Source organism: Hermetia illucens, chromosome 4 (assembly GCF_905115235.1).
Source record: "Hermetia illucens chromosome 4, iHerIll2.2.curated.20191125, whole genome shotgun sequence".
Lineage (NCBI taxonomy): Eukaryota > Metazoa > Arthropoda > Insecta > Diptera > Stratiomyidae > Hermetia > Hermetia illucens.
Genome location: NC_051852.1, coordinates 119,792,856 through 119,819,256, shown reverse-complemented (window position 1 = coordinate 119,819,256; position 26,401 = coordinate 119,792,856). Strand labels below are relative to the sequence as shown.

The 26,401-nt window shown below is 44.3% G+C and overlaps 1 protein-coding gene across 1 annotated transcript in view; it reads right to left on the bottom strand.

The window, feature by feature from the left end:
* Positions 1–26,401, bottom strand: part of LOC119654043 — an 85,559-nt gene that overhangs the window by 13,208 nt on the left and 45,950 nt on the right. Inside the window, exons 2-9 of the mRNA XM_038059206.1 lie at positions 19,014–19,246; positions 18,819–18,949; positions 18,569–18,761; positions 18,237–18,387; positions 17,941–18,155; positions 17,608–17,874; positions 17,320–17,480; positions 17,033–17,094 (exon numbers count right to left, since the gene is read on the bottom strand). Of these exons, the coding sequence (XP_037915134.1) occupies positions 17,033–17,094; positions 17,320–17,480; positions 17,608–17,874; positions 17,941–18,155; positions 18,237–18,387; positions 18,569–18,761; positions 18,819–18,949; positions 19,014–19,246 (1,413 nt within the window). The remainder of the gene's footprint in view (positions 1–17,032; positions 17,095–17,319; positions 17,481–17,607; positions 17,875–17,940; positions 18,156–18,236; positions 18,388–18,568; positions 18,762–18,818; positions 18,950–19,013; positions 19,247–26,401) is intronic.

Here is a 26,401-nt window from a genome sequence, read left to right as displayed (position 1 = left end):
TCACCAGCCACTCCCCGATGAAAGGGATCAACCTGTAAGACCAACGACCCTTTTCTGACCGGTCCCATCGCTGTGGCCATCTGCTTATGTATCCCTCTCTTTCGGATTTTCTCACCTGCGATAAGGGAGAGATAGACCTGGTGTTATAAATGTTCATCATCTCAATTTCCAGGATGTCAACCGGCATCATTCCCGAGATGGCGAACGCTGCATCGTCTGAGACGGTCCTGAAGACAGAGTACACCCTTAAGGCTGTTCTTCTGTAAACCGTACTCAGTTTATATGCATTGCCCAAAACTTGCAACGCGTTTCCCCAAACTGGGACTGCATACAGCATGATAGAACTCACCACCTTGGCTATGAGCAGCCTGCAGGTATGACGCGGTCCTCCTACGTTCGGCATCATCGTTGCGAGAGCCATATTCATGGTGGATGCTTTTTTGCAAGTATGCTCTATATGCTGCTTAAAATTGAGTTTTCCGTCTATCATCACCCCGAAGTATTTGATGACCGGCTTGAAAGTGAGGATACAATTCCCGATTCTAATGCAGGCGTAATTTCTTTTGCGGCGCTTAGTGATTTGGACCGCTTCCGTCTTTTCCCCAGCGAGTTCCAGTCCAACACTCTCTAAACAAACCTTAACAACACTGATTGCTTCGCTCGAGTACAACTCAGCATCCTCGAGATGCTTTGCGACCATAACCAGTGCTACATCATCAGCGTAACTGGAACCGGAAGGTTAAGCACATCATTATACATGATGATCCGCAGTAGTGGGCCCAGTACAGAGCCCTGTGAGACACCTGCGGAGACAACGTACCCCTTGGGTCCATCATCGGTATTATACCAGAGTGTTTGCTCATGCAAATAGCTATCTAGAAAACATATGGGTCTATAGGATGACGTTTCCCCTGGCGGTTTGCCAGCCTTAGGCAGCAGTACCAGCTTCTGCCGCTTCCACGGTACTGGAAAGATACCCTCGGACATGCGCGTTTCGAACAGCCTCGCGAACATATCCGGTCCACATTTGTCTGTCTGTCACACGCACTTTTCTCCAAAACGGCTGAACCGATCCGAATAAAATTTGGTGGAAAGATGGGATCTATGAAATCCCACGGACACAGCGAGTTGCATAAATTTAGGTGGAGTTTAAAGGAGGGCTCCCCATACATGCAAAAGGAAGATTAAAAAAAAATGTTCACCGGATATAGTCATGTAGGGTATCAAATGAAAGGTGTTCATTGGTACTTTCCGAAACTGACATTAGTATTGGCGCGAATTGCAAAGTGCGTGAGCAAGGAGTCAAAATGTGCGCACTTAAAGTGAGACAGGACATTTTCGGAAACTACCCAACTTAAAACTCCGAAAAAAATTCGGGTGGTGCACTTATTTATTTATTTATAAACTTACTAAGAGTATATGACCAGCTTTTGGAAATTAACTAAAAGCCCCCTTAAATACATTCCCCTTCCAAATTTCGCACCAGCATAGAGGACAATATTTCGTAAACGCGTGTTAAATTTCATGGAAATCTGGCCATTAACGCCAAACTTAGCAATTTCGCGCAAATTTACAGCTGCCAAATCCATGCAAATAAAATGCTAACGACATCACTGGCGAAAATAATTGGCATTCGGGTGAAATATTATAGACACATTTATGAAGAGCCTCGAGAGATGTCCCATTCCCCGCGATATCTGCTCAAATAAATTTACTAACAATATATTACCAACTTTTAGAAATTTACTGAAAAACTTCCCTCAAGTTCATCCTAGGGGTACTAAATTGCACCGGCATCGAGGACAGTATCGTGCATACGCATGCAAAGCTTAACGAAAATCCAACTATTAGTGTCTAGGTTGTAGCAGTTCAAACTTAACAATTTCGTGCGAATTAACAGCATCCTAAGCCATACAAACAAGATGTTGGCGTCAAAATTAACAAGAATAATTGACATTCCAGTAAAATACTAAAATTCCATTCATGAAAAATCTAGTTCTCTCCAGCCCTTTTTTGTATTTATTGTGAGTGAACTTCTTCACATTAGCTAATAATATTAAATTCCGACTGTGAAGCGTATGAGGTTGACTATCATCAATAGTGTTTTCCATCAAATGATTTATTTAAAACGCTTTTTAAAAAATAGAAGCCAATAGAAATTTAATTATGTGACACGGAACTGTCAGGCACTTCTTCAGCCTTTGTCCCGTTTACAAGCGGGATCGGTTCGTCGTGATCTGTTTCGCCACTTTTTTTTATCAAATCCCTCATCTGGATGTAATCACGAGGCTTTTAGATCCCCATCCAGCGTACTGAGCCACCGTTGCTTCGGTCGGTCTTTCGGTCGCTTACCATTGGTTTCAATGTTCAGACCAATATTGGCAAGTGAATTCTCGTAACCATACCATCGGAGACTCCTCTCTCACAGTTTTCTCCACGATCGGTGCAACCTCATATCGATCGTGGATATCCTCATTTCGGATGTGATCAAAACGTATCACGCCACTAGTCCAACACAAAATCTGCGTTTTTATTACGGCAAGACGCTGTTCATTGTCTTTTCTAGTCGGCCAACACTCAGAACCATAGAGAGCGACAGGACGGACGACTTTGTGGTAAATTTCAGATTTGAGACGTTCGCTGATACATCGATCACATAGAACACCAGTTGTCGAACATCACTTCATCCAAGTTGCGTTAACACACGAAGCATTTTCATTACGCAGTTCTCCATTGGCCGATAGTATTGACCCGAGATATTTAAGTCACTCAGTTCTGGGCAGGTCACCGCCGCTGACAGAACTGGGCTATTTAAATATCTCTAGTCAATGTTATCAACCAATGGAGCGTTATGCTCTTCACATAAGAACACACAAAACCTTTTACACCTGAAGCGTCAAGCTTGCAGTTTCCCGACTTATTTGTTTCATAATTTTGGATAACGAATTAGGTATTCGTTACAATCAACTGCATAGCCAAATGGTGGTATAAGACTAATTCAGTACTAGGACTCAGATCGCCAAATCGAGGTCAGCCAGGTAAAAAGGACTTGGCGCTTAGTGAAAAGCGATGTGAACCTTTGTTCTCGCGAACTGGATGATACGAAATGAATGGTTAAGTCTCAGAAAGACTAGCGAATACCTCGCAAAAATTACTTGAAGAACTTTTAACTTCAGATACATACGTACGGATTATGACAAAGTTGAACAAAATTGAACACCAATTTAGCCGAAAAGCACCTTTTACAATTATTCAGTAAAAATCAGGACTCAGTCATTACATACCACAGAAATGTACTACAATTATAATATAGGGTTTTCCACCGTTACACTACCGAATAGGTAGAGGCACCATAAGTTATTCGAACTTCCTCATCTACGTACCTGCAAATGTTGCTAGAATTTGATATTTATATTTCCTGAAGAAGTCACTGTTCACTTGTAATGAAACCATTTTTCCTTTTCAATTTCTAGTTTTCAAGCACGGATTTTAAGTTTAATATTAGACTAGACGGAAAGGCAGCACCCAGCATGTACTCCCATTTAGTAAGGCTAACTAACTCTTCCTGGTTTAAAATACTTCTGAATGTTAATATGGATATGGAATCGACTGAATTTAAATATTTTACGTTTCTAGTTTATTTACCCTCACGGATGACACTTTAACCGGCATTTAAATTACGTTCGCCTTTAATCTTGTGGAACAGATAGCTACAGTGGAATCTGATAAGAATTTATCTAATTAAGGGTTTGTAGAATTTGCCAGTACGTAATATACGTATCTTATGTATCTATTCCAATAAACGCAAGCTTAGATGTGTGCACATAGAAAATAAATATTTATGATAAGATGTATAAACAGGTGCAATTTATGAGGTCGGGCAATCTGCTTGGGGATGATTGTTCTGATTTCATCAACGTCTACACCGATGTCGTTAGGCAAACTCATGGTATTAATTAGATTTCATAATTACCTTTAATTTCAGGCAATATCTCATGGAGATGACCTCACTGATGCAATTTTGTCACTATTGTGTAATAACTACTTGATTGAAGTTCAAAAGGGCCCATATGGAATTTTGAAACATTTTCAGAAATCATAAAAAACAGGAAAAATTCCGGAAATTTCAGTAAGCTCTTAATACCACATGGTGGTCAAAGGGTAGTATGGGTCCCAGGGCGAAACGTGGATTGGTATCCACGATGGAGGATAAAACCTGGGAAACGCCTGCTGAACCAATACCAATAGCTCTACTGCCAAACCTTATCTCCACCTCCACGTGGTGCCTGCTGGGAGTTTCTTAACGAAAAGCTGCAGACGGAGACGGATGAAGGCGAGTCTCCCGCACCTAAAAACGGGATAAACTGTACCAACTGGTCCTTCAGGTTGGAGGTTGGATAGGGCTGACAACCCTACACGGAAAACAACTTGTTACGAAGCCACAACAGGAGCCTCGAACTGGACGGATAAGACAACGACGAACACAGCAACGAAAAATGATTTCCGCATTTCCTCATGGAACGTGCGCTGCCTGTACAGAGATGGAGCTAGCCGATACCCTGTCCCAATATAAGACTGAGGTAACAGCGTTACAGGAGATGCGTTGGACAGGGACCAGTTTCCTGGAGAGGAGTCGCTATACCATATATTATAGCGGCCATCCAGTAAACCATGTGCTCGGAGTAGGTTTCTTAGTCAGCCAAAAATGAAATCTGCTGTTATCGGCTTTGAAAACATAAGCAAACGGCTATGTACTCTAGCATCAACAAATGATCTTCACAACCACCTAAAGAACGTTACTGGGCCCCAGCCGCAAAAAGAGTCGGAATGGCTGCTTTGATGATGAATTTAAGCTAGCAACGAAACGGAAGAATGCCGCATACCGAGTAATGCTGCGTTCTCAACGGACGCGAGCACGCACGGAGACTTATCACGAACTCCGTCGAGCGGAGAAGCGACTTCACAGACGGAAAAAGGAAGCCTGGGAGAACCAACACATACAAACTACCTTCATCCAGATCGAGGAGGCGGCGCTTGGCGCGAGATCTTGGCTGCTAATCAACGAAAGCAAAACAAAATATATTGTGGCAACGTCAGCAACAAAAGCCAACCAACCAACAGCGTTAAACCGCACTGGTCAAACGGGAAGAATAAAGATAGGAGACTACAACTTTGAGACCGTTGATAATTTCTCCTATCTAGGGTTGAAAATAACAACCGATAACAGCTACGGCGACGAAATCCGCGCACGGTTGTTGGCAGCCAACAGAGCCTATTTCAGCTTACAAAGACTGTTTCGTTCGAAACGTTTTACCATTGGGTCAAAGCTCTTACTGTACAAGCCAATGATCTTGCCAGTGCTCATGTATTTCTCGGAAACTTGGGTTCTTAGCAAGAAACATTGCGAACTCTTGGCCGCGTTCGAGAAAAGAATCCTCCGAAGAATTTTTGGTCCCGTACATGACGATGGACGATTCCGTAGCCTACATAATGACGAAATCCATGAGCGATACCTTGACCGTAAGGTTGTGGATAAAATCGGGTTACGGTGGGTGGGTCATTTAATCCTTTTGGATGAGGACAATCCAGCCCGGAAAGTCTATAAGGGCAATATCTATGGTAGGCAAAGAAAACGAGGCAGACCCTGCCTGAGATGGAGCAATGGCGTAGGTCAGGACACTAGACAGCTTTTAGGGATATCGAATTGGTGGACCTCGGTGCGAAACCGGGATGTCTGGAGTTCTTTATTAAGGCAGGCCTAGACCGGATACCGGTTGTTGCGTTGTTGATGATGATGATGTTATTACCACAGTTTTTGAACTTTGTACATATGTCAAAATTGTTACCACTTTGGAAGTTATTCATTTTCAAGGGACTTTATGGTAATTGTGGGGAATACGAAAGAAAATCTTCAGGATGTTCGCTTAACGACCTCTGGTTAAGTTAAAGTTAAATGTCTTATTGTTATAAACGTCTCCAATAAAAAGTCTACATAAGAAAAAAACATGAAAAAATAACACCCATTTTCTTTTATAAAAAGTCTCTCCTTTAGACGCAGATGCTAACGCTTCAGAAACTACTTTTTTCATTGTTCTTGGTGTAGGTGTTACTGAACATACAATTTTAAACTACTAGCTTACAAACCTACAATATTACTACAAAAATATAAATCTTTTTTTATGGAAACAAGTCGGAAATTGGAAGTTCAGCGATTCAGGTATGAAACTTTTTGTTCATTTTCATGGTTTTATTTGTAAAACAATGGGAATATCATGGTTCATACAACAGTCTATATTATTACAACCCTAGGATAAATTTAAGGGGAGTTCTTGTTTATTTCATCCAAAAACATGCTAATATACTAATATTAACTTAATTTGAGTAGATGTCGATATGAAGAACATTTTGAGGCCTTGATCTGAGTGTCATTCCGTGGTATTTATAACGATTAAATTATTCAAAATAACAAAAAGAAAATTGTTTTTTCTATTCGCTAGTGTTGATTTATATTTTGCAAGAACAGAACTTTCTAGCACTAATGAAAGGAACAAGTGGTTCCTGAAATATCGGTATTTCCAAAATGTAAATTAAGACTAGCGAAAAGCAAAAAAAGTTTTTATTATTTTAAATACCGTACAGGAGCACCTTCATGATTTTTCGATTGTGAAGTTTCTGAGAATAGGTCCGTAAAAAAATCACCATTTTCGACCACCGGCACACCTCGCCTTTCCAGAGGCTGACAAAATTAAGACTGATTTCTGAAAGTACTAATTGAGACCTTTCGTTTGATACTCAACATCACTATATTCGGTGAAAGAAAATTTTACACCCCACTGAAAAATATAAGTTCTCTTCCCAGTTCATTACAGCAATTTTTTTCAATGAATATATTCAGGCGACGTAAATTACAAAATGTTTATTTATATAATTAAGACAATATACAGAAAACAAATTCCTTGTTACATTTTGTCGTCAGAGGGAGAGCAAGTATGTGGCTTACCTTACGCTTAAAGCTAAAGAAGGAGGCAGAGTCAAAGGACCCAACCTGCAGGCGTGGTAGGACCGGCATAGCTTCGTTATCGGGGAGTGAAAGTTGTTGTCGAGCTCCGCGAAGGGTACTTAAAAAATCTACGCACTTCGTGTATTGTGAGGGGCGGTACGGAAAATAATATTAGATTTGGCAGAGCAATCCATAAGGCAATAAAAGAGTTCGAAAATGGTACACATGTCAAGGAAGATGGGGCATAACTGCAGGGAAGGGAGATTGAGGAGTCTCTTGGAACGTTCTTTTTGTAAAATAGGGTCTGGTTGAATTTGCGTTGTAACTTATCAAATTCGTGCGAATATACTGCACCGTAAGCCATGCAAACTAGATGCTAACGTCATAATTAACGAGAATAGTTGACAACTCGATTGAAATGCTAAACTTCCATTTATGAAGAATCTACTTCTCCCAATCCCTTTTTTAAGGTTTGGTGTAAAACAGCTATTAAAATCCGTTTATTTTCTATCTGTATGTCTGTTTATCCTTCCATAAGATTGCGCCCAGAAGAAGGGAGACTTGTGATCCGATCTAGCGGCGTAGCCTCACTACTGGATCCAACAAAACTTCTCCTCGCTATACCGGGCGCTTTGAGTGTGCGGTGCTCTAGTACTTCACTGCAGGTAAATTTACGGATCGATAGATTTTATTACAGCACTCCACACATCAAAAGTTCGAGGCATAACTCCCTCAGCTCGCAAATCGAACCGGACGTGCTAACCGCGCTTCCCCCGGGAGTTTTTGCCTTCAGGAAGGTTTCAAGTAAGATATCGAGACCCACTTGAGCGATGTTGAGGGTAAAGTGTTGTAGATCTCGCTCTAGAACTCTGTCAGGTCCATCGTAAGGTGGTTGCAACAACCTTTCTGAGCCATCGGTCCATACCAATACGTGCGTGCACGACTCGAGACCCCTGGTCATGCCAAAGACATTTTCTCCATAATTGGCAGGAGGCGGTGGTTTGATCCGACTCACGGAGTCCCTGAGCAGTGGTAACAGGCCGGTTGAATTTAGGCTCGATCCCAGGTTGAGAACTAGGCCGTTAGGGAGTCGCAGGTTTTTCCCGTATATAAATTCCACAGGGATTGCAACAAACTCCTTGCGGCTGAGTGCCTCCTACGGACAGAGGCAGGACTTGCGACCAGGGAGGAACATCTTGCGCCATTATAGCGGCCTCTAGCATTCTGTAGCATCTTTCGAGCATCCCGTTGGGTGGGAGGCACACCAAAGCGTGAAATGCTCTCATAACAGGGGGCCTCGGTACATGATAGCGCAATGATATCTTTTAGGGGAGTCGCCTCAGGGCACCGCATGAATCTATCGATGATTGTGAGGCAATACTTGAGCCGATGCTAGTTTCGCAATGGGCCAACCATGTTGGTATGGATGGTGTGAAACCGCTGGGTGAACCAGGAGAGCACTCCTATTTCCTTTCTCATAAGTTTTAGAGTTTTACATTTCTGAAATGCGATGCACTGTCTGGCCCAAGAATTGATGCCCTTGCTCATAGACAGCCAGAAACATTTCGCAGTGACTAACCGTTTCGTTATCCGGATGCCTGGGTTCGCCAGATCGTGAACTGCGTTAAATACTCGTTTGCGGAACTAGGCCTTTTCTAAAGTCTTGCAATATAATGTAGAGAACTCCCTAAAAGTGTATTTGTAGTTACTCCTCAGGCTGTGAAGAGTCACGTCATCCTTTTGCGCCTCCGCGATTGGCGGGAAATCGATTATGGTGGGGATCTTAACCTCTTCTTCTTGACAGAGGCAGGAACTACGTTGTCTTTTCCAGGCACGTGTAGGAAGTCAGTGACCTTCTGTGGTAGTAGTGGAGGCAACTTAGAGAAGATAACAGAGCCGGTAGTGTTGTGGTACTGAACATCATGCTTAACTGGCTAGGCGAGGCTACGCTCAGCAGCTTTGTTGCGGTATTTTGAAGATGTGCACGAAAGCGTGGGTGGGCAACGTTTTCGAAAATGATGGAGAGAATATCCGAAGGGCGGGTGGAGATAAGGTTGGTTGTCGGATCGTTGACGGACCTGCGTTGCAGATCTACTAACAAACCATAGTCGCACAAGAAGTTTGCACCCTTTATGGGAGCGCTAACTTCCACTATAATAAAACGGCACGAATACGTTCCTCAAAGTTCCGGCAGGTCTACCTGCCTGAAGCCACAAGTTCGGATCGACGATGAATTTGCTGTTGGCAACTTTATAGTGTTAGGGGTTAGTCGATGGTACTTGGCTATAAGTAGAACCGATATTTCAGCGCCTGTATCAATTAAATAGCTGCGTCTACTCAGGGGCTCGTAAACGGAAATGCAACGTCGTCTTGTGCTTCGGTTAGCCGTTGCCAAGGCCACCAACAGGTTTAGTTTTTTACGTTGCAAAGATGCAAGGGCTGGCACATGTTGTGGCCTCTCGTCTTGCTTTGCGAGTTTCGCCCCGAATTGAGGCACTAACGGTGTCGGCCAGTTTTGCCACGGTACAGACAATTGTTCCACTTCAAACAATTGATTACTGGCAAGGAGAACGCCGCCAACGCCACGCTCATCGTCACCACAAAATTGGAAAGGGGGATTTTCTGGTCTTCTTCTCCTGGTGGTGGCATTGGATCCGATGTGTTTGAATGGCCTGACAAACCAAATTGGTGAATATTACGAGCTAGGTGCAAATGGGACAAATGCGCACACAAACATCCTGCTATACTTTACTTTACTTTACTTTGCTTTACTTTACTTACGTCTTTACTCTTTACTTAGAAAATTAGTTAGTGAATTAAAATTAAACGCTTTTTGGTTTCAAATAAAAGTTGGAGCCGTTACACGTCCTACAATTGGGGAACTCTAGTTAGGATCTTCAGCGGAATATTGTCGCATAACTCTTTTATTTTTAATTTAAATTTTTCAATTAAAAGCTCAAAATTTGGCTAATATAATGCCAAAATTAGATTGAATATAATAATAATAGGTTTCCGGCTCCAACTTCAATAAGTGTAGCTGTTTGCCAGAAAAGACAGACAGACAGAGTGTGAACCTATTTTATTAAGGTTTTGTTTTCGCCAGATTTCCTCACACGTCACTCAACCTTCTCGCCCCCTCCATTAATACTTCTTACTACCGCCGTGACCGTAAGAAACTGCATCAGATCATAGTTCAGATCTCAGTCCCTTCGCTTACCCCATTTCTCAATACAAGCAATCAGCTTTTAGGTCTAACGATATTTCTAAAATTACGCCGTCGATGCTATTACCCCTACAAGTCCTCCCTAATGGCATTTCAGAAGTGAAGATCATCCGTGTAGGCAGCACATTCAACCACGAAAGTAATCGCTACCATCCATCATCAGGTTCCATATAAATGGACCGGTGATAAATCCCTGTAAGTAGCCACGCACCACATTCACCTGCACATGCTCGTTGATACCTTCGACGAATGATTTTTTATCATGCAAGTAGCTCTTCCTGAAAGCTAATTCCCAGCAGCCACAATGATGAAGTTTCGACAACTCTCAACTTGCTCTCTAATCACCTTCATGCCCACAATGTCGTGACTTCACTTCCTTTTCCATATCTGGTAGGCCCCTCTCCAAAAGCCATCGCTATGCTCATCGACTAAATACCTCCAGTCTTCTTCCGTCGATTGCTTAACAGCTCTTTATAAGATGAAAGACCTCGTCTGTAAGCGAACCTAAGTTGGTCAACATCAACATGAAGATTGATAACATGCTCGCCACGCGCCCTTTGGAGTCTCTTCCCCAGGCGGCGGACTTCACTTCGCTTATTGCGAACGCTACTCGTTCACCACATGGTGATGGAACTCTCCATTCGGGCTTCCTCAGCATGTCATTATTACTAATACACATACATTATTCAACAGTTCCAGTTTTTTTATCCGTAGATAAGAGCACAGAGTCAGAGAGGGAAGAGAGGCCAACTAACTCCTCGATCCGGGCAACATATTCCATCTAGTTACACCCACGGGTATTCAAACAATGGGTCGTAAGTGGGGGATCAACACGACCCCAATGTCAGTGTGGTCACTGCCATTACATACATCCAACTATCTCCATGACTGAACAGAGGCCTTCGCTGCAATATTTGCAGAAGTAACGTCAATGTCACTGGCGCTTCTGGTGCCCTGGAAGCAGTTGACGGTACATTCAAACAAAAAAATTGTTCAGCTAGGACCGCTTCTTGGCAGTCTTCATGACCGACTTGTACTTTTCCAAGCAGTCCTTGTATGGCTGACAATGTTTGTGTTTTCAGAGACCAAATAGACTTTCATTCCAGCGTAGCGGCAACGACTTCTTGTTGTATTTAAATAAGCACGAGACTTTGCTGACGGCTTCGAATGTCCTTTTCAGAGTACCGACCACTGACTCCAGTTTGTCAGTCGTGCTATGTTACCAATTTGCGAACCAGATAGTCTGTTCTTCATAACTTGACCAAATTTCGTTCAGTCAATCCTCCTGGGATCTCAGAAAGGGTTAGAGACCTATAATGCTAGATCTAGACTAAAAAATATCCAACTATGATCTGAAAAGGATCTCTGGTCTAATACTCTCCAGTTCTCCGCCATAGAAATTCCATTGTCGGTAAGTATGTTGATATCAACCGTCACAATTCCTTGAATTAACGAAATGGAAGGTTTATATACTGCAACTATTACACACAGATATATTTGAGTAAATAATAATATCAAAGAAATGGCTTGCATTGGCATCATAGGCTATTAACAAGTTGGCTTTCTTTGCTGCGTTGGTAATCGTCAAATGTTGTAGTTTTTCAGGTGGAGCTAATTACTCGTGAGCTATGTAAGGCAAGAAGGAATACATGTTCTCCGCACCCGCCATCTCCAGTTTAACCACGGTTAAATCACTGGAATTCATATATGGACACGGACTATTGCTTGCGAGGATACATGCTCGAAGTCTGTAACGATCAGTGTCCCTTATGCCTGTTTAATAAATTGTAATATTTACTTTGGAACCCTTTGTTGCTTCGATCTGCTCCTAATCCAGGGCTCCTGTACTGTGGTGACGTCGGTATATTCCTCTATGAGGAAGATCAACAGATTAGTAGATTTGCACTTCGGGGGACAACCGGCATCGACGATTTAGGATTAGGCGTATTATGGTTGGTACTCGCCACACCCCGACAGTAGACTTTAAGCTGTAAACCAATGGTGCGTCTGACCCTCGCCCCCGGAGATCCCTGCAATTGATTTCAACACAACGGTGCTATGGCTTGGTCCCACGAGTAATCCGGGAAAAACTTCCGCCCTGGTTAGTCCAACTACCACAGTAACGGACTTGCTTGAAACTGAAGGTGCACAAGGTATTCATGGTGCGAATACTAAGAATTAGTAGTTGGAGCTTAAGAATACACTCAAAGTCTTCCCTGCTTGTTGTAAGAGGCAACTAAAAGGAATAGAAATTTGCGAACTAACAATCTGCAAATTTTGAAACTTTATTACAACCGAAACGTCAACAGCGCATCAGACGGGGACTGATCTCACGCCGAAGACCCTTGGCTTTCGAAAACGGGCTATGATTGCTTTCTGGAATGTATACAGGTTCCTCGACAACGGTAGCGAAGGTATTCAGAATGCTCGCTTTCTCCAACTTGAGCGGAAATTCCAACGATATAAGCTGGATATTCTGGGACTGAGCGAAGTAAGATTGTGGGACTCTGGAGAGTACTCCTCTCTCTTGTAGCAATGCTTTTGTACTCTGGAAAGCCATGTGATAGCAGACGCGGATACGTTGTCAGCGTATTTCTGACAGCTACTGCATGGCGTGCTCTCATGGCCTGTGAGCCGGTTTTTTACAGACTTTTAATTGGAAGATTCCGGTCCACGTTAGGGAGCACACAGTTCAGAAGAGGCCTCTTAAAGGTGATATTATGATCCTGATGGGTTTCAGCTCACTCACTGGGATTTAGGAATTATCCCATGCATGTGCGTAACAAGAGAGGCGCTGACATCGTTCGCCATCATCATCATCTGATGGTCGCTTACGTTCGCTTCTGTGTTGCGTATGCCACCTCTCGTAGGGTTAGAGAGCTGCAACCCGAAAGTGGGAAAGCTATTTTGCTAATCGGACCACAGATATGTTAAGTAACGTCTAAGAATATCAATGAGCATTGGGCCGCCATCAAAAATGTTCTTTTGTCGGGTGCTTAGCAAGCCATTAACGGAAGCGAATCGACGAACTGAGGCGATTTAACGCTCAACTGACTGATGCGAGTGATTTTGGATATGATGCGTTCGAACTTCTGTACCAAAATCCCGAGGAGTTTAGCGTAGTATACGCTATGACAAGAAAAAATTTTCTATTTCGCTGGTCAGGGAAGCGGACGATACCGCATTACAAAAGGGCTTGCATGTGGTCGCAAATCTATCGATATTGCTGTGAAAGACGTCAACGGCCGACTTCTCACCCACGATGAAGAGCAACTGAAGAGGTGGAAAAACACTTCACCGCGCTCCTTAACCATATCACATCTGGTTTCCCTCTTGGATGCAATTGCTGGTCAGCGCAGTATGCGCATACGGACTGTTCCTCCAAGCAGAAGAGAAACCATTTTCGCCATTAATCGCTGCACTTTCAGTTACTGCAGGGGGGATTATTGTTAAGATTGCAATGTTGGACGTTCAATGGCAGTAGAATGGGTGTTGCCCAACCCAATAATTACGCTAGATCCATTTTCACTGAACTGTTTACAATCTGGATAGTAAAGGCAGCTATCTCAATATTAAGATCAAGTTGAGAATATTCTGTGCAAGCATTCTTTCTGTGTTGCTATGTGGGAGTAGCACATGGAAAGTGAGCCGCCACTACTACTAATTAGTTCCAAGCCTTCGTGAATTCCTATCCGTCTTGTATTATCGGATTACGCCTTCCTGACATCATCTCAAACAAAAAACTTGATCGGCACAGGCTTGGCACTCGTACGCGCTGGAATCGGAAGGCGCAAGTAAAGAAGAACAGTAAAGAAGGAATGCGAGCGTCTCGGGAAGTCGTGAGAAAGACTCAAGGCCATTTCAAGTAACACCGAACAAGGTGTCGTAGGTGTTGTTGACGCATTATAAACCACCAAGACGTAAATGGCAACCATATACATACTAAAGACCAGGGTCACCATTTTCCACCCAGTCCTCGGTGTATGCTGCTCAGCCTTGCCTTGGGGTTCTATTAGCAACAATTCCATTGCAGAGAGGACAAGCCCTAGGCTGTTTCTTCGGCTCGTCCCTTCACCAGATCCGTTTGCTCCTAACATGTGACCAGCAGTTAAGTTCTTAAGGGTTTGACGTGAGCACCTGTCTGGAAGACTTAATCCCACGGTCTACTTAGGACACGGACTGATTTTGTGACCACAATCAGAGCCCCGGTGAGACAAGCAACACCGGTATCAGTTTATACCAATTGCATGGCTTAGCATTCATACTGGTGGATGCAAGACCTACCTAAATCTCCACCGAAGTAAGGAGTATGGCACCCGTGTTGAAACGCAACACCACGCCGAGGCCCGAAGGTCTCTTCCCGCTTGAGCATAACCACAACCCCCATGAAACTCCCACTAGGGGGCCAACCGCAAACAACCGAGTTGTACTCACATACAACGGGAGTTCACCCGAAGTATGAGAGTCCAAGGGCTATCCCGGTTCCCATGGTACCAGTATACCCCTGGTAAGGTTTCGTGACCAATTTGCCACTTTAGATGAGTCCCCGTGCAGACTCGGGTTTGATCGCCCTGATTAGGCCTTTGGAGCATTCGCCTACTACATCACGGCCGGCAAGCCAGAGTGAGTACAGCGTCTCCGGGTGCCACCACTATGGAGATTCTCCTCGGCCACTTGGTTTTGGTTTGGCCGACAGGTTTGCCGCCCCGTCTTCCTCACCGCCACCTCTGAGCACCACCTAATTCTGACAGAAAATTCCTGTCCAGATTAAAGAGCATGCAGTTCAGGAGTGAGTTGTTAAAACTAATATTGTGATCGTGATGGGTTAGCTGAATGCCAAGGTGGGTTCTGACAACATTTTGCTCAGATATATCATATGATGAAGAAACACGGTCTTTGTAACCGTCACGATAATTGCGGGAAGTTGGTACATTGTCCGGGCACAGAGCCTGCCATAATGTCAGTTGGGTTTCAGCTCGCTCACAGCGTATGAGCAATCAGATCGACTACTTCACAATTGGCACCAAATTTAGGAGTTATCCGCTGGATGACCGCTGACATCGCCCTCCATCATCACCATCTGATTGTCGCTTACGTCCGCCACTTCTTGTCAGATTGGAGAACTGCGACCCCCTAAATTCAACTCAACCGCTTGTATGATCAAGCTGTAGTTCGTCAGTGGCAGAGCTATTTTGCTAATCGGACACCAGATATATTAAGTAACCCGCCTAAGAATATCGATGAGCATTGGTCCGCCATCAACAATGTTCTTTTGTCGGGTGCTAAGCAAATAAATCATTGGTGGAAGCGGATCAATGAAGAGAAGCGGTTCAAGGCTCTATTGACCGATGCGACTGATTTCGAGCATGATGCGCTTGAACTACGGTACTAAAATCCCGAGATGTTCAGCATAGTATACGCCGAAACAAGAGAGAATTTGCTATTGCACTGGTCAGGAAACGAAAGAAGACGCAGATCGTAAAGATTTCAGAAATATATACCGCATCACAAAAGTGCTTCAGTTACTGTCAAGGATGCAATGTTGGACTTGGATGGCAATGATATGGATGTTGCCCGACCTATAAATTGCGCTAGATCCGCTTTCGCTGAACTGTTTAAAATCTGGAAAGTTAAGGCTGTTATCTCAACATCAAGATCAAGTTGAGACTGTTCTGTGCAAGCGTTCTTTCTGAATTGCTATATGGGAGTAGCACATGGATAGTTAGCGCCACTATTACCCAAAAGCTTCAAGCCTTCGTGAATTACTGTCCGTGTTGTTTGAACACATTACGCCGGTCTGACATTATCTCTGACAAAGAACTCAGTCGACACAGGCCTGGCACTCGTACGTGTTGTAATCGGAAGGTGCAAGTAAAGAAGACCAGTAGAGAAAGACTGCGGGTGTGTTGGGAAGTCGTGGGAGGAACCAAACGCCATTTCAAATAACAGCGAACAATGGCGCGTATGTGTGGTTGACGCACTATAAACCACCAAGCCGTGAATGGCAACCATATACATACTAAAGACCAGGGTCACCATTGGCCACCCAGTCCTCGGTATATACTGCTCCACCTCGCCTTGGGGTTCTGTTAGCAACAAATCCAATGCAGGGAGGATGACCCCTGGGCTGTTGTCTCGGCTCATCCCTTCACCAGATCCGTTTGCCCCTAACACGTTACCAGCAGGCAAACATTTCCTCATCAGTTGGATGAGTCCACCCCCAGCTCGGCCCCAACTATTCGTGGCCGGTCCGAAGATGATTTTCAGCGGCCACTGTGAGGCAGCAATTTGACGGATTGCTGGATTGTGCAACCTTAACGTGAAGCACAATCAGAGTAGATGTTATTGCCACTGCGAAGCATATTGGTTGGTGGAGGACACAAATAGTCGACTGAAGGAGGGCTTTGAAATTACACATGATTTTTTGGTTCGGATTGAGCTGGTACTGATTAGAATGGCCCGTTTCTGGGCGCGCAAAGTTGTCATAACACTAGCAAATTTAGGGCCCTTTCGGTAGTTGACGGAATGGTCACTTGCTCGACGGTTTAAGCACATAGAACTCTTGACCAGCGACGTATAGCTCCCACGTTATCCATGCGCGTAGTAATATTTGACGCAATGACATTGAAGGTGAGTTTATCTGTTTATCGATGATCCCCGTGATCGATATGAAATGTGATAAGCCACAAACTCATACTACGGCCCTCTTCCTTTGCCTGCAATGTAATGAAGGGTTTAATGGAAAACAGGGTCTTGGCAATCAAATCAAACAGAATAGCAAAAATCTCCATTGATCAATTGCTCCTAACATTCATAATTCAACCGATTCATATTTTTCAGGCGTCTTTTCGTCTGTAGTATGTCAGGTAAACTAGCGGACAAGAGAAACAAAGATAAATTCAAATTTAAATTAAATCAATTTCTATTTCTGTTTCGGTCTGCAATTCATTGCAATATAAAGACAAGTGTTTCTGAATTAAAATCTTTATATTCATCTTTGTATTATTCTAGCATTTATATAAATTTGGTTTCTATAATAGATGGAAGGCTGATGTCTGTTATAGTGGAAATGTGTGCACAATTACTTTATCATCACTTTTTTGTCCTCTCTTCAATAAATGCTAAAATCGATTCTAAGCTTTTTCCTTTTGTCTCAGGAACGAAAATTAATACAAATAACGCGCCAGAAAAACAGCAGGCAGCGAATATGAAAAGACATCCATGTAGTTCCAAAATTGCCGCGACAATTGGAAAATACTGTAATGAAAAAATTTCAGTATTAACATTTTGAAATTAACTGAAAAATATATAATGAGCTGATATTGCAGAAAATTTGGTAACAATAGTGGGCGTATACTAATCCAAGTTGCAAGGCATGACATACCTTGACCAGAATAAATGCAAAAATCCAAAGAGTAACCATGCAGAAGGATACAGTGAGACTCCGGATTTTTACAGGTGTTATCTCTGTCAACATCATGAAGGGCAGTGTCAGGACACCCCAAGAAGCCGCAAATATGACCAACGAAAAACTTGCAATGGGGACCCACTTGAAGCTTTCCACGTTGCAGCCAAGCACCTTCAAGTAGCAAAACATCCCTAGGCTAATATGTCCAAAACCAGTTCCAAAAGCTGAAACTATCAGCAGGAGCTGAAAGGAATAATTACATTTTAGTTGGTTGTATCGATCTTCGTAATATATGACATTCGGACTTACTTTCCGGCCAGCTCTTTCCACAAGCAAGGTTGAAACATAGGAGCCCACTAACTGAATGATACCCACAATGATAGCTGACATATTGGGAGACAACGATGATCCTGATATTTCGAATATCGTGGCGGTGTAGTTGACCATGGCGAAACACCCACAGAATTGATTTAGGGCCATCAATGCTATGCCTATCACTATAACTCGTCTTGCCACTGGATTGTCTATTAACAATGGAATTCTCCTTTTAATCAGAAACTCATATTGCATGTATAATAGAACAGAATTTATAAAACGCCACTTACTGAAGTCACTCCAACTCAATGCTGTGTCGTCGCTTCCGCTTTTCTCCTCAATATATTCACACTTTAGTTTCTCCATTTCTGTTTTGAAGCCCTCTGGCGGTTGAGATATTTTTCGGAGGTTCCTGTAGTATCGCAGCGATTTTTCGGCTTCCTGAAAACAACAAAAGTTGATTCTATTAAGAATCATCAGATAGATAAAGAATTATCTGGGTTCAATTTGGTAGCTTCGAACTTCCTCTCTAAATTAAGATATGATTTCATTAGATGTTTACGGGTAACTTAGGTCTCCACTGACCCTGCAACTTTATGATTTCTTAAACAGAAATACGTACCATTTCCTTCCGTGACTTCATCAGATAAATTGGAGATTCTGGTAAGAACATAAACAGAATCAAGAATACAATTATGAGTCCTATATAAATGTATGGACTAGTATTGTACGACATATAATTCCCTGAGATAAAAGCGAGTAGCATTCCCAAGTTCCAAAATAAAATTAAGCATGATCCAAGGGAGCCTCGTATCCTGCAAATAATTAGATATTTAATTGGACACATTCATATCGCAATCAATTCAGTTTACCGATCTTCTGAAATTTCAGTAACATAAAGAGGTACCAAAATAAAAATAGCTCCGCCAGCGAAGCCACCTAGAAATCGTGCGAAAATTAAGTATACAGCGTTCTTAGCCAAAATGATAAGAATCCAGCTTATCTGAAAAAAAAGCAAAATGGACGAATTAGGTCATCTTTACTATTTCAAATACGATTCTGCTTACCAACATCGGTAAAACCGCCAGTAGCATAGGTAACTTTCTGCCTAATTTGTCTGATAACCAGCCGAAGAAAAGATTTCCCAACAATCCACCAATGCAGAGAATGGAGCCGATCCAAGATATCTCATTAGTTGTGAGTGGTCCACCTTCAAAGGGTGAGTCTGCAGACTGAAACAACAGAAAAGCGGCAGATGGCCACCCTGCAAACGCTCCATAACAAAGAGAGAGAAGATTCGCTGAAAGTTCAAGTAAATGTTATCAGGAGTAACTTAGCCGAAAATAATTGTTTTTAAGATTCAAATAATAAAAATCAAATCGTTCGCAAAAAAATCTAGTGTAGTGAATGATCCGCAATGTATCCTGGCAGTTGGTAGTGGAAATATACATTATGCAAAGCAATTATCTCTTCATGCTCAATTCTTTGGGTACTAATTGCTAATTGGTCTTACCATTTGGTGACGTGAATGCCGCTCACCTAACGACAACCCCCCTGGGATCGCTCACTGATAGGGGAACTAGATTGAGGAGGAGATCCTAAGTTGTTTGTAAAACTAGGTAGGTTTGTAGAACGATAAATAAATTCGAAAACAAAATGCAATTTCCCTTCTCAAGCTGAGTGATTACAGGAGCTCGATATGGCATTCAACAGGGAACTCAGTACCGGAACCAAAACCCACTTCCAGCCTATAAGCAAGCTGTTTTGAGGACTTCGGCATCGGTAATCAACGGTACGTAGTAAAGTGCACGACTAACCGCGGAAAGACTTACTTGACTACTATCGTGGAGTAAGATCTTTCTCTGGTTTTAGAAGGAAGAGTGAACTATAGTTGTGGTTCTGGAACAACTTAATGTCCAGAGCAACCTTAGCATCACCACCTGAATTATGTTAGATAGCAGACCAGAAGAAAGAGCTTATGGGCTCTGTCGGCGTTCTCGGAGCGTTTGGGAATAAACAAACTGCCAGCTCTTCTACGGACTGAAGGACCGTCGCAGGTGTCGGCTCACAGTGCTAACAAAGGTGAAACGCTGTTCACGATTTCAATGCATATGGTTGTCATAAATCTCTTTAGAGAGATTCACCCGTCAACCATACTACTACGGAAGATTACAACGCGAAGCATACTGGGGCTCTTGAGTCATCCAGAAGTTAAAGAGCTTTGGAATGTTCTAAACGGTACAGAGATTACAATTGGGTACCCAAAATACTTGCGGAAAGACCGCCGCAAAACCATCCCCGGCAGAGGTGTTCTCACCGGCGGCAATACAGTCGGTGATTCTTGCCTTCGATGTGTCGCCACATCACCAGGTCCCAGCTGAAACAGCGCAAATAGGGTTACTTGGTGAACCTGACGCTCCGCGGACGCGTTTTTGGGGCGTCCCCCGGTTTGGCGAAAGCCTTCAGCCTCGACAAAGTGCCCCACTTGGGCCCGTTTCGAACGTGAAGCTTGATGGACTCCCGTCACCCCACGACCTTAAAGAGCCCTCATATGGTGGATGCAGGGGCGCAGGAGGATCGTTCACTTTAATGAGGACCCACCAGCATGACTCGAGATCCCTGGTGGTGTCGACCTCCGGCGTGGTATGTCGGGAAAGTGGAGTCGGCCGCAATTTCGAAACCGCGTCCCTGAGCTCTGATATCAAGCACAGGGTGGGCGGGGATTCGCAAATTCTTTCCGTACACCACCGCCGCGGGGCTGGTCGTAAAATCCTCTCGATGGGCTGTGCAAAGGCCGAGGAGAAGGAAAGCCCATTGAGGCGGCCTTTAGTGTCCGGTGCCAACATTCCAGCATTCCATTGAACTGAAGGTAGTATGCAGTGGTCGGGTGGCGTTTGAAAACCAAGAGGTTGCCTAACTCCGAGAAAAGAGTAGACTCAAACTGCATTCTCTGGTCCATGATGAATATGGCTGGTACACCTTTTCGGAGATAGTGTAGGGGGAAAATTTGCGACCGACCGACCCTATGCTGAATATCAGAGCAGAGTTAAGGGATTCTAGCATGCTGCGTCTGCTCAGGGACGCGGTTTCGAAATTGCGGCCGGCTCCACCTTCCTGACATACGACGCCGGAGGTCGACCCCTCAAAGGCCTCAAGACATTACCTCATTAGGATGGACACTCCTCAGAGACCGCTGCATCTACCATAGGAGGACCCCTTTAGGGCCCCGCCCCCAACGTCGAGCCTGAAGGAGTGCTCCCGTCGCTCCAGGACCTTAAGGGGCGCTCATATGATGGGTGCAGCGGATTGTTGCGGAGAGTTTGAGAATACGTCCGCACTCGCTGGCGGTCGAAACCAGAAAGAAGCGGAAACGCAACTCGTCGACCCCGCCCCCGATCGCCAGCTGTATCGGCGTCAGTTCAGTTCTCACCGATGGCAATGCAGCGGGTAGTTCCTGCCTCCGATGTGTCGCCACAAATACTTCAGCTGAATCATGTTTTTGAGAAGATCTTGAGTTTTCAGTAAGTCTTCATGTAACTTGCTCGAGGAAATCTTGAGCTTTCCACACGATTTCAATGTAACTCGTCTTTGACAGGCAGTTCAGATTCCGAAAGACGAGATCTACGTGTGAGATCAGTACGTGGACGAAAATTGCAGAAATACCAATGGAGGTCAATAAATCCCCCCGCGGTAGTTACTCTTGATGTGAAGAATGCTTTCAATTCTGCAAACTAGTGTAAAATAATTGAGGTTCTGGCCAAATTAGGCACTCCCGAATACTACAACTTTGAGCATACAAATCTGCTGCGCATGGTCGTAGAGTTTCTCCGGCAGATGCAATTGTATTACGATTCGGACGATGGATATAAGACACATCGAACAACCTGCGGAGTTCCACAAGGATGGGTGCATAATACGCATAGATAGGGACCGAACTTTGTACAATGAAATTTTAGCGTCGGCTCGTCGTAATCGATTTCGTTATTTTGTTCTATCAAAACCTTAATCTGGATGGAATCACAATGCTTTCAAATCCCCATCTAGCGTATCAAGCCATCGTTATTTCGGCCTGGTTTTTCTTCGCTTGAAATCGGCTTCGATGTTCAGACCAATCTTGGCAAGTGAATTCTCGTTAGCGCGAATTCCTAAATCTACTGCTATTGCGATATGGTTGATCTCAAATATTGGTCGTCGGTTAGTTGAAATCCAACCGATCTTATAGAAGCCCGAACAACGTGCCGCGCGTTGGACAGGTCGTGAAAACTGCAAAAAGTCGCAAAACAATCAACATTGTTATTAGAGTCCTCAACATAATCTCTTTAGATCACATTTTCGAGCAAGGCGTTATCGGAGTGCACCTTCTTATTGAGATTATATATCACCACCATAATATCACCTGTAGGAAGTCTCTTCTTGACTGCAGTGAGTTGCTCATAGAAAGCCTGTTTCCTCTGTTTTCGCTAGTGCATAAACTGAGCCATTGAAGTGATCCTGATTCTGGTCTGGAATCTCACAATTAATATTCTGCTCCATACCAGTTTCCATAACATTAAGACAAGCTTAGTAGATAGGAAAAGCATCAGTTCGACACCGAATTCACGCTTGCTTCCAGCAGGCCTGTACAATAGCGCAGTGCCGCAAGAGGGAGAGGAATACTCTGCAGCACCTCACTAAAAATGTTCAGTCTATATCGCTGCAAATTTTATTGAAGGAGGAACAAGCGACCATTCTGAGTAGTCTAATACCGTCGTACTGCCTCACAGAAAAGGTCGAAGTGGTAGTTCCCGAGCAATATGCGAGAAAACTACTTAGCAGCGGTAAAATCAAAATTGGATGGATAGTACGCAGGATATGAATGCAGATAGTCCCTACCAAGTGCTACAAGTGTCTGGACTATGAACACACCTAAGCTTGTAAGGGACCGGACAGTAGAACAGCATGTCGGAGATGCGACCAGGTAGGTCACCAGGCGAAGACCTGCAATGGAGGCGAAAGTTGCGTTCTCTGCAGGGAGCGTGGCGCGCCTGGTGAGAGTGTCGCACACACTGTGGGCTCGGGACGGTGTGCAACCTTTAGAGCGAAACTGGAAAGGGCTAGATCGCGAATGACCTAATCCGCAATTTATAAATTAACATGCACCGGAGTGTAACCGCTCACTAGTTGCTAGCGCAGTTCGCTGCGGAAGTAAATGCTGATCTAGTGCTAATCAGCGAGCAGTACCGGCATCTCGACTTATCGGGCACCGCTTCCATCTGGATTCGGGGCGACGTTCGACCTCGTATTCTTGCCGAAGGCCGAGGGAATGGATTTGTCTGGATTAGGTGTTTAGGGATAAAGTCTTGGTAGACGGTGATTTTAATGCTAGAGCCCTTGAATCGGGCATGCCTCAGCCGGACTCCAGAGGCAAACGGATTTTGCAAATGGCGGCGAGAGCCAGGCTCGTAGTTTTAAACACCGGATCCAGGCCAACGTTTCCTCGCCCAGGCTGTGAAGGAAACATTCCTGACATCACTTTTGCGCCGTAATCTCTGGCATCATCGGTGGACGGGTGGCGAGTGCTGGAAAACTTCTCGGCAAGTGACCACCGATACATCACGTTCAAAGTGGTTGACGCTACTTGCCGGCGAGCACCAACGCGCAGTTATCCTTGTCTGTGGAATGTCGCAAAGGCATCGGAAACTTCGCCGGAGCCTTTTCACAATGAGAAAGCTTGAAGAAGCGGTTCTCACTATGAAAAACAAGAAGGCGCCAGGTCTCCAAGGCTGCTCGGATTCAGAACAGGGAAATCCACAGTGGATGATATTATGGAGGTCGTAGATGCGTTTCATCGAGCCAAGGCACATAGCCGCCGATCTCGACGGATAGTGCTCCTCATAACGCTTGATGTCAGAAATGCCTTCAATTCCGTAAGATGGACAGATATAGTAGGCGCATTAGAAAATTCATTCCACGTGCCAATCTACCTCTTGCGGCTATTGAGGGATTATCTGAGAGACCGTTCCCTGCTCGGGGGTAACACAGGGATCCATCCTAGGGACCTCTGAAACACATCTTATGATCGTCTGCTGAGACTCAACTTGGCCAAAGAGTCGCGCCTAGTCGGTTATGCAGACGATGTTGCGGCACTTGTTGCCGGACGCACTGTTGAACAGGCGCAAAGCAAACTTGACATATTGATGCGACGGGTAAGCGGATGGAAGACTGCTCACGGCTTCAGCCTTGCGCTGGAAAAATCCGAAGTAGCCTTCTTGACCAGAAGGAGAATCCCAACCCTGCGTCCCATATCGATCGACGAGTTGAAACCAGCGGTTAAATACCTTTGTTTAATGCTCGACTCGAAGATGAGCTTCTTCGAGCAAATCAAAGCAGCCGCGGACAGGGCTGCAGCTGGAGTCGCGGCCTTGAGTCGGCTAATGGCGAATGTCGGGGTCCTATATCAACTAGGAGACGTCTCGTTATAGTAGCAACACAGTCGGTTCTGCTCTATGGAACGGAGGTATTGGCTGATGCCCTTGACAAGGAGGTGCTTCGTAAACGCCTTGCTCAAGTTCAGAGGTGAGGAGCTTTGCGAGTGGCATCTGTTTATCGCATTGTCTCAGAACCGGCTGTGATGGTGATCGCAGGAGTGATCTCCGTTGCCCTCCTTGCCAAGGAGTTCAAAGCTATTTACCGCCGTAAGGGCGAAAACTTAAGAGAAGTGGTTGCGCGTGAAGAACGTCAACGTACCCTTACCGAGTGGCAACTTTCTTGGCAAAATGAGCCAAGGAGCCGATGGACTGCGCGGCTCATCGACAAATTAGACCCGTGGTTGAACAGAACGCACGGTGAGATTGATTACTTCCTTACCCAACTTCTAAGTAGGCATGGAGGTTTTCAGTCTTACCTGCACAGGATCGGGAAGGCGCGATATTCTGATTGTTTGCTCAGCAATGGAGTGGTGCACGACACTGAACACACTTTTTTCTCTTGCGGGTGGTGGGGCGGCTTTCGTGAGCAGCTTTATGTAGACACAGGGGAGCTCTCTCCAGACAACATTGTCAGACAGATGCTGAAGAGCGCTGGCAGCTGGAATCGTATTGCGCATTATGTTTGGGCTCTTCTTATTGTGAAGAAGATTGAACTCGACCGGCGGAGGGATCGGACGATAAGAGATCCCCTGAACTAGAAACTCCCTTCCTCTCCTTCCCTCCCGTTGGTGAAAGAAATTCCCAGACTTGAAGGCTCCCACAGCCAGGAGAGCGGGAAGGCTAGCCCAAAGTAATGTGTCAAACGGTTCCAGGCTAGATCTCTGATGACAGGGAGGTGTTCAGTTGGAAGTCCGACAGCGTGCTGTTGCGGGAGTCCCAAAAAAAAAATATGGGAGCAGCATATGGAAAGTGAATTCCGTTGTTTCCCCAAAGCTCCAAGCTTTCGTCAATATCTGTCAGCATCGTATCATCGGAGTGCGACAATCGCATTGCGAGCTATGCCGTGCAATGGATCTCACTCTCCCAAGATTTCCGACGAGTGGGTCGCTCCAAAGGCATTTGACACAGAACAGTAGAGGAGGAGTGAAACCGTCTCGAGAAGTCGTGGGGGAGTTTTCAGGTAATTGTGAACGATTGCGAATTGTGCTTGACCCCCATCACGGGTGAATTGCAACCATATATATCTATAAATCGGTTCTGCTTCTTATTATAATGCTAACATTGTGAGAGCTGTGAGTAGACTAACCTTCTGCCGAGCGACTGCTCTACTTAACCCTCTAGCAATTAGATAACTTGTAGGGAGATCACTTCGGTAGAAAGGAAAGGTATTTAAATTAGTTCAGACAGTTCCCGACTTTCTTATTCGAGGTAAATGTCCAGGAGGTGAATAGTTCCACCCAATCCCTAACCTAGACCGGAATATTGGAGTCAACATCCTTCTACAAATTAAGCAAACACTCTGCAAAGAGTATCCTATTCAAAAACGAAAAGATTTGTAGAAGTATTGTGGATATTTAGACTTCCTATGTTGGAGCCCCGGCTAAGGGTGGATCACTCACAAGATTATTAGCACTGGTGAATTCCTGTCGCGATGGGTAACACCATGTTTACTAACACAAATCCTGCGATAAGTAATCAAATCTGAAATATTCCATTAGACGGAAGATTGCAAATAGTAGATCACTATGGTCTGAATCCTCAGGAGCTAAGCCTCTCCCCTACTCTATACAAACATCTGCGCACTCACGGTAGGATAATTTCCAAAAGGATGAAATATCCACATATTCCCAACATTGACGAGAGGATTTAGCGACGGCACGTGATTGATGGGATGTATTAGCTACAGGAAGTATATGGGTCGTTTCATATTCTGCTGATCATTATTCCTCCCTGAGGGAATAAGGTTGGAAAGTTAGCATGACTCCCGGAAACAGTATCGGTGAAATATTAAAATCAAAGGATTGAGCCGAAGATTGTCAGTGCGAAAC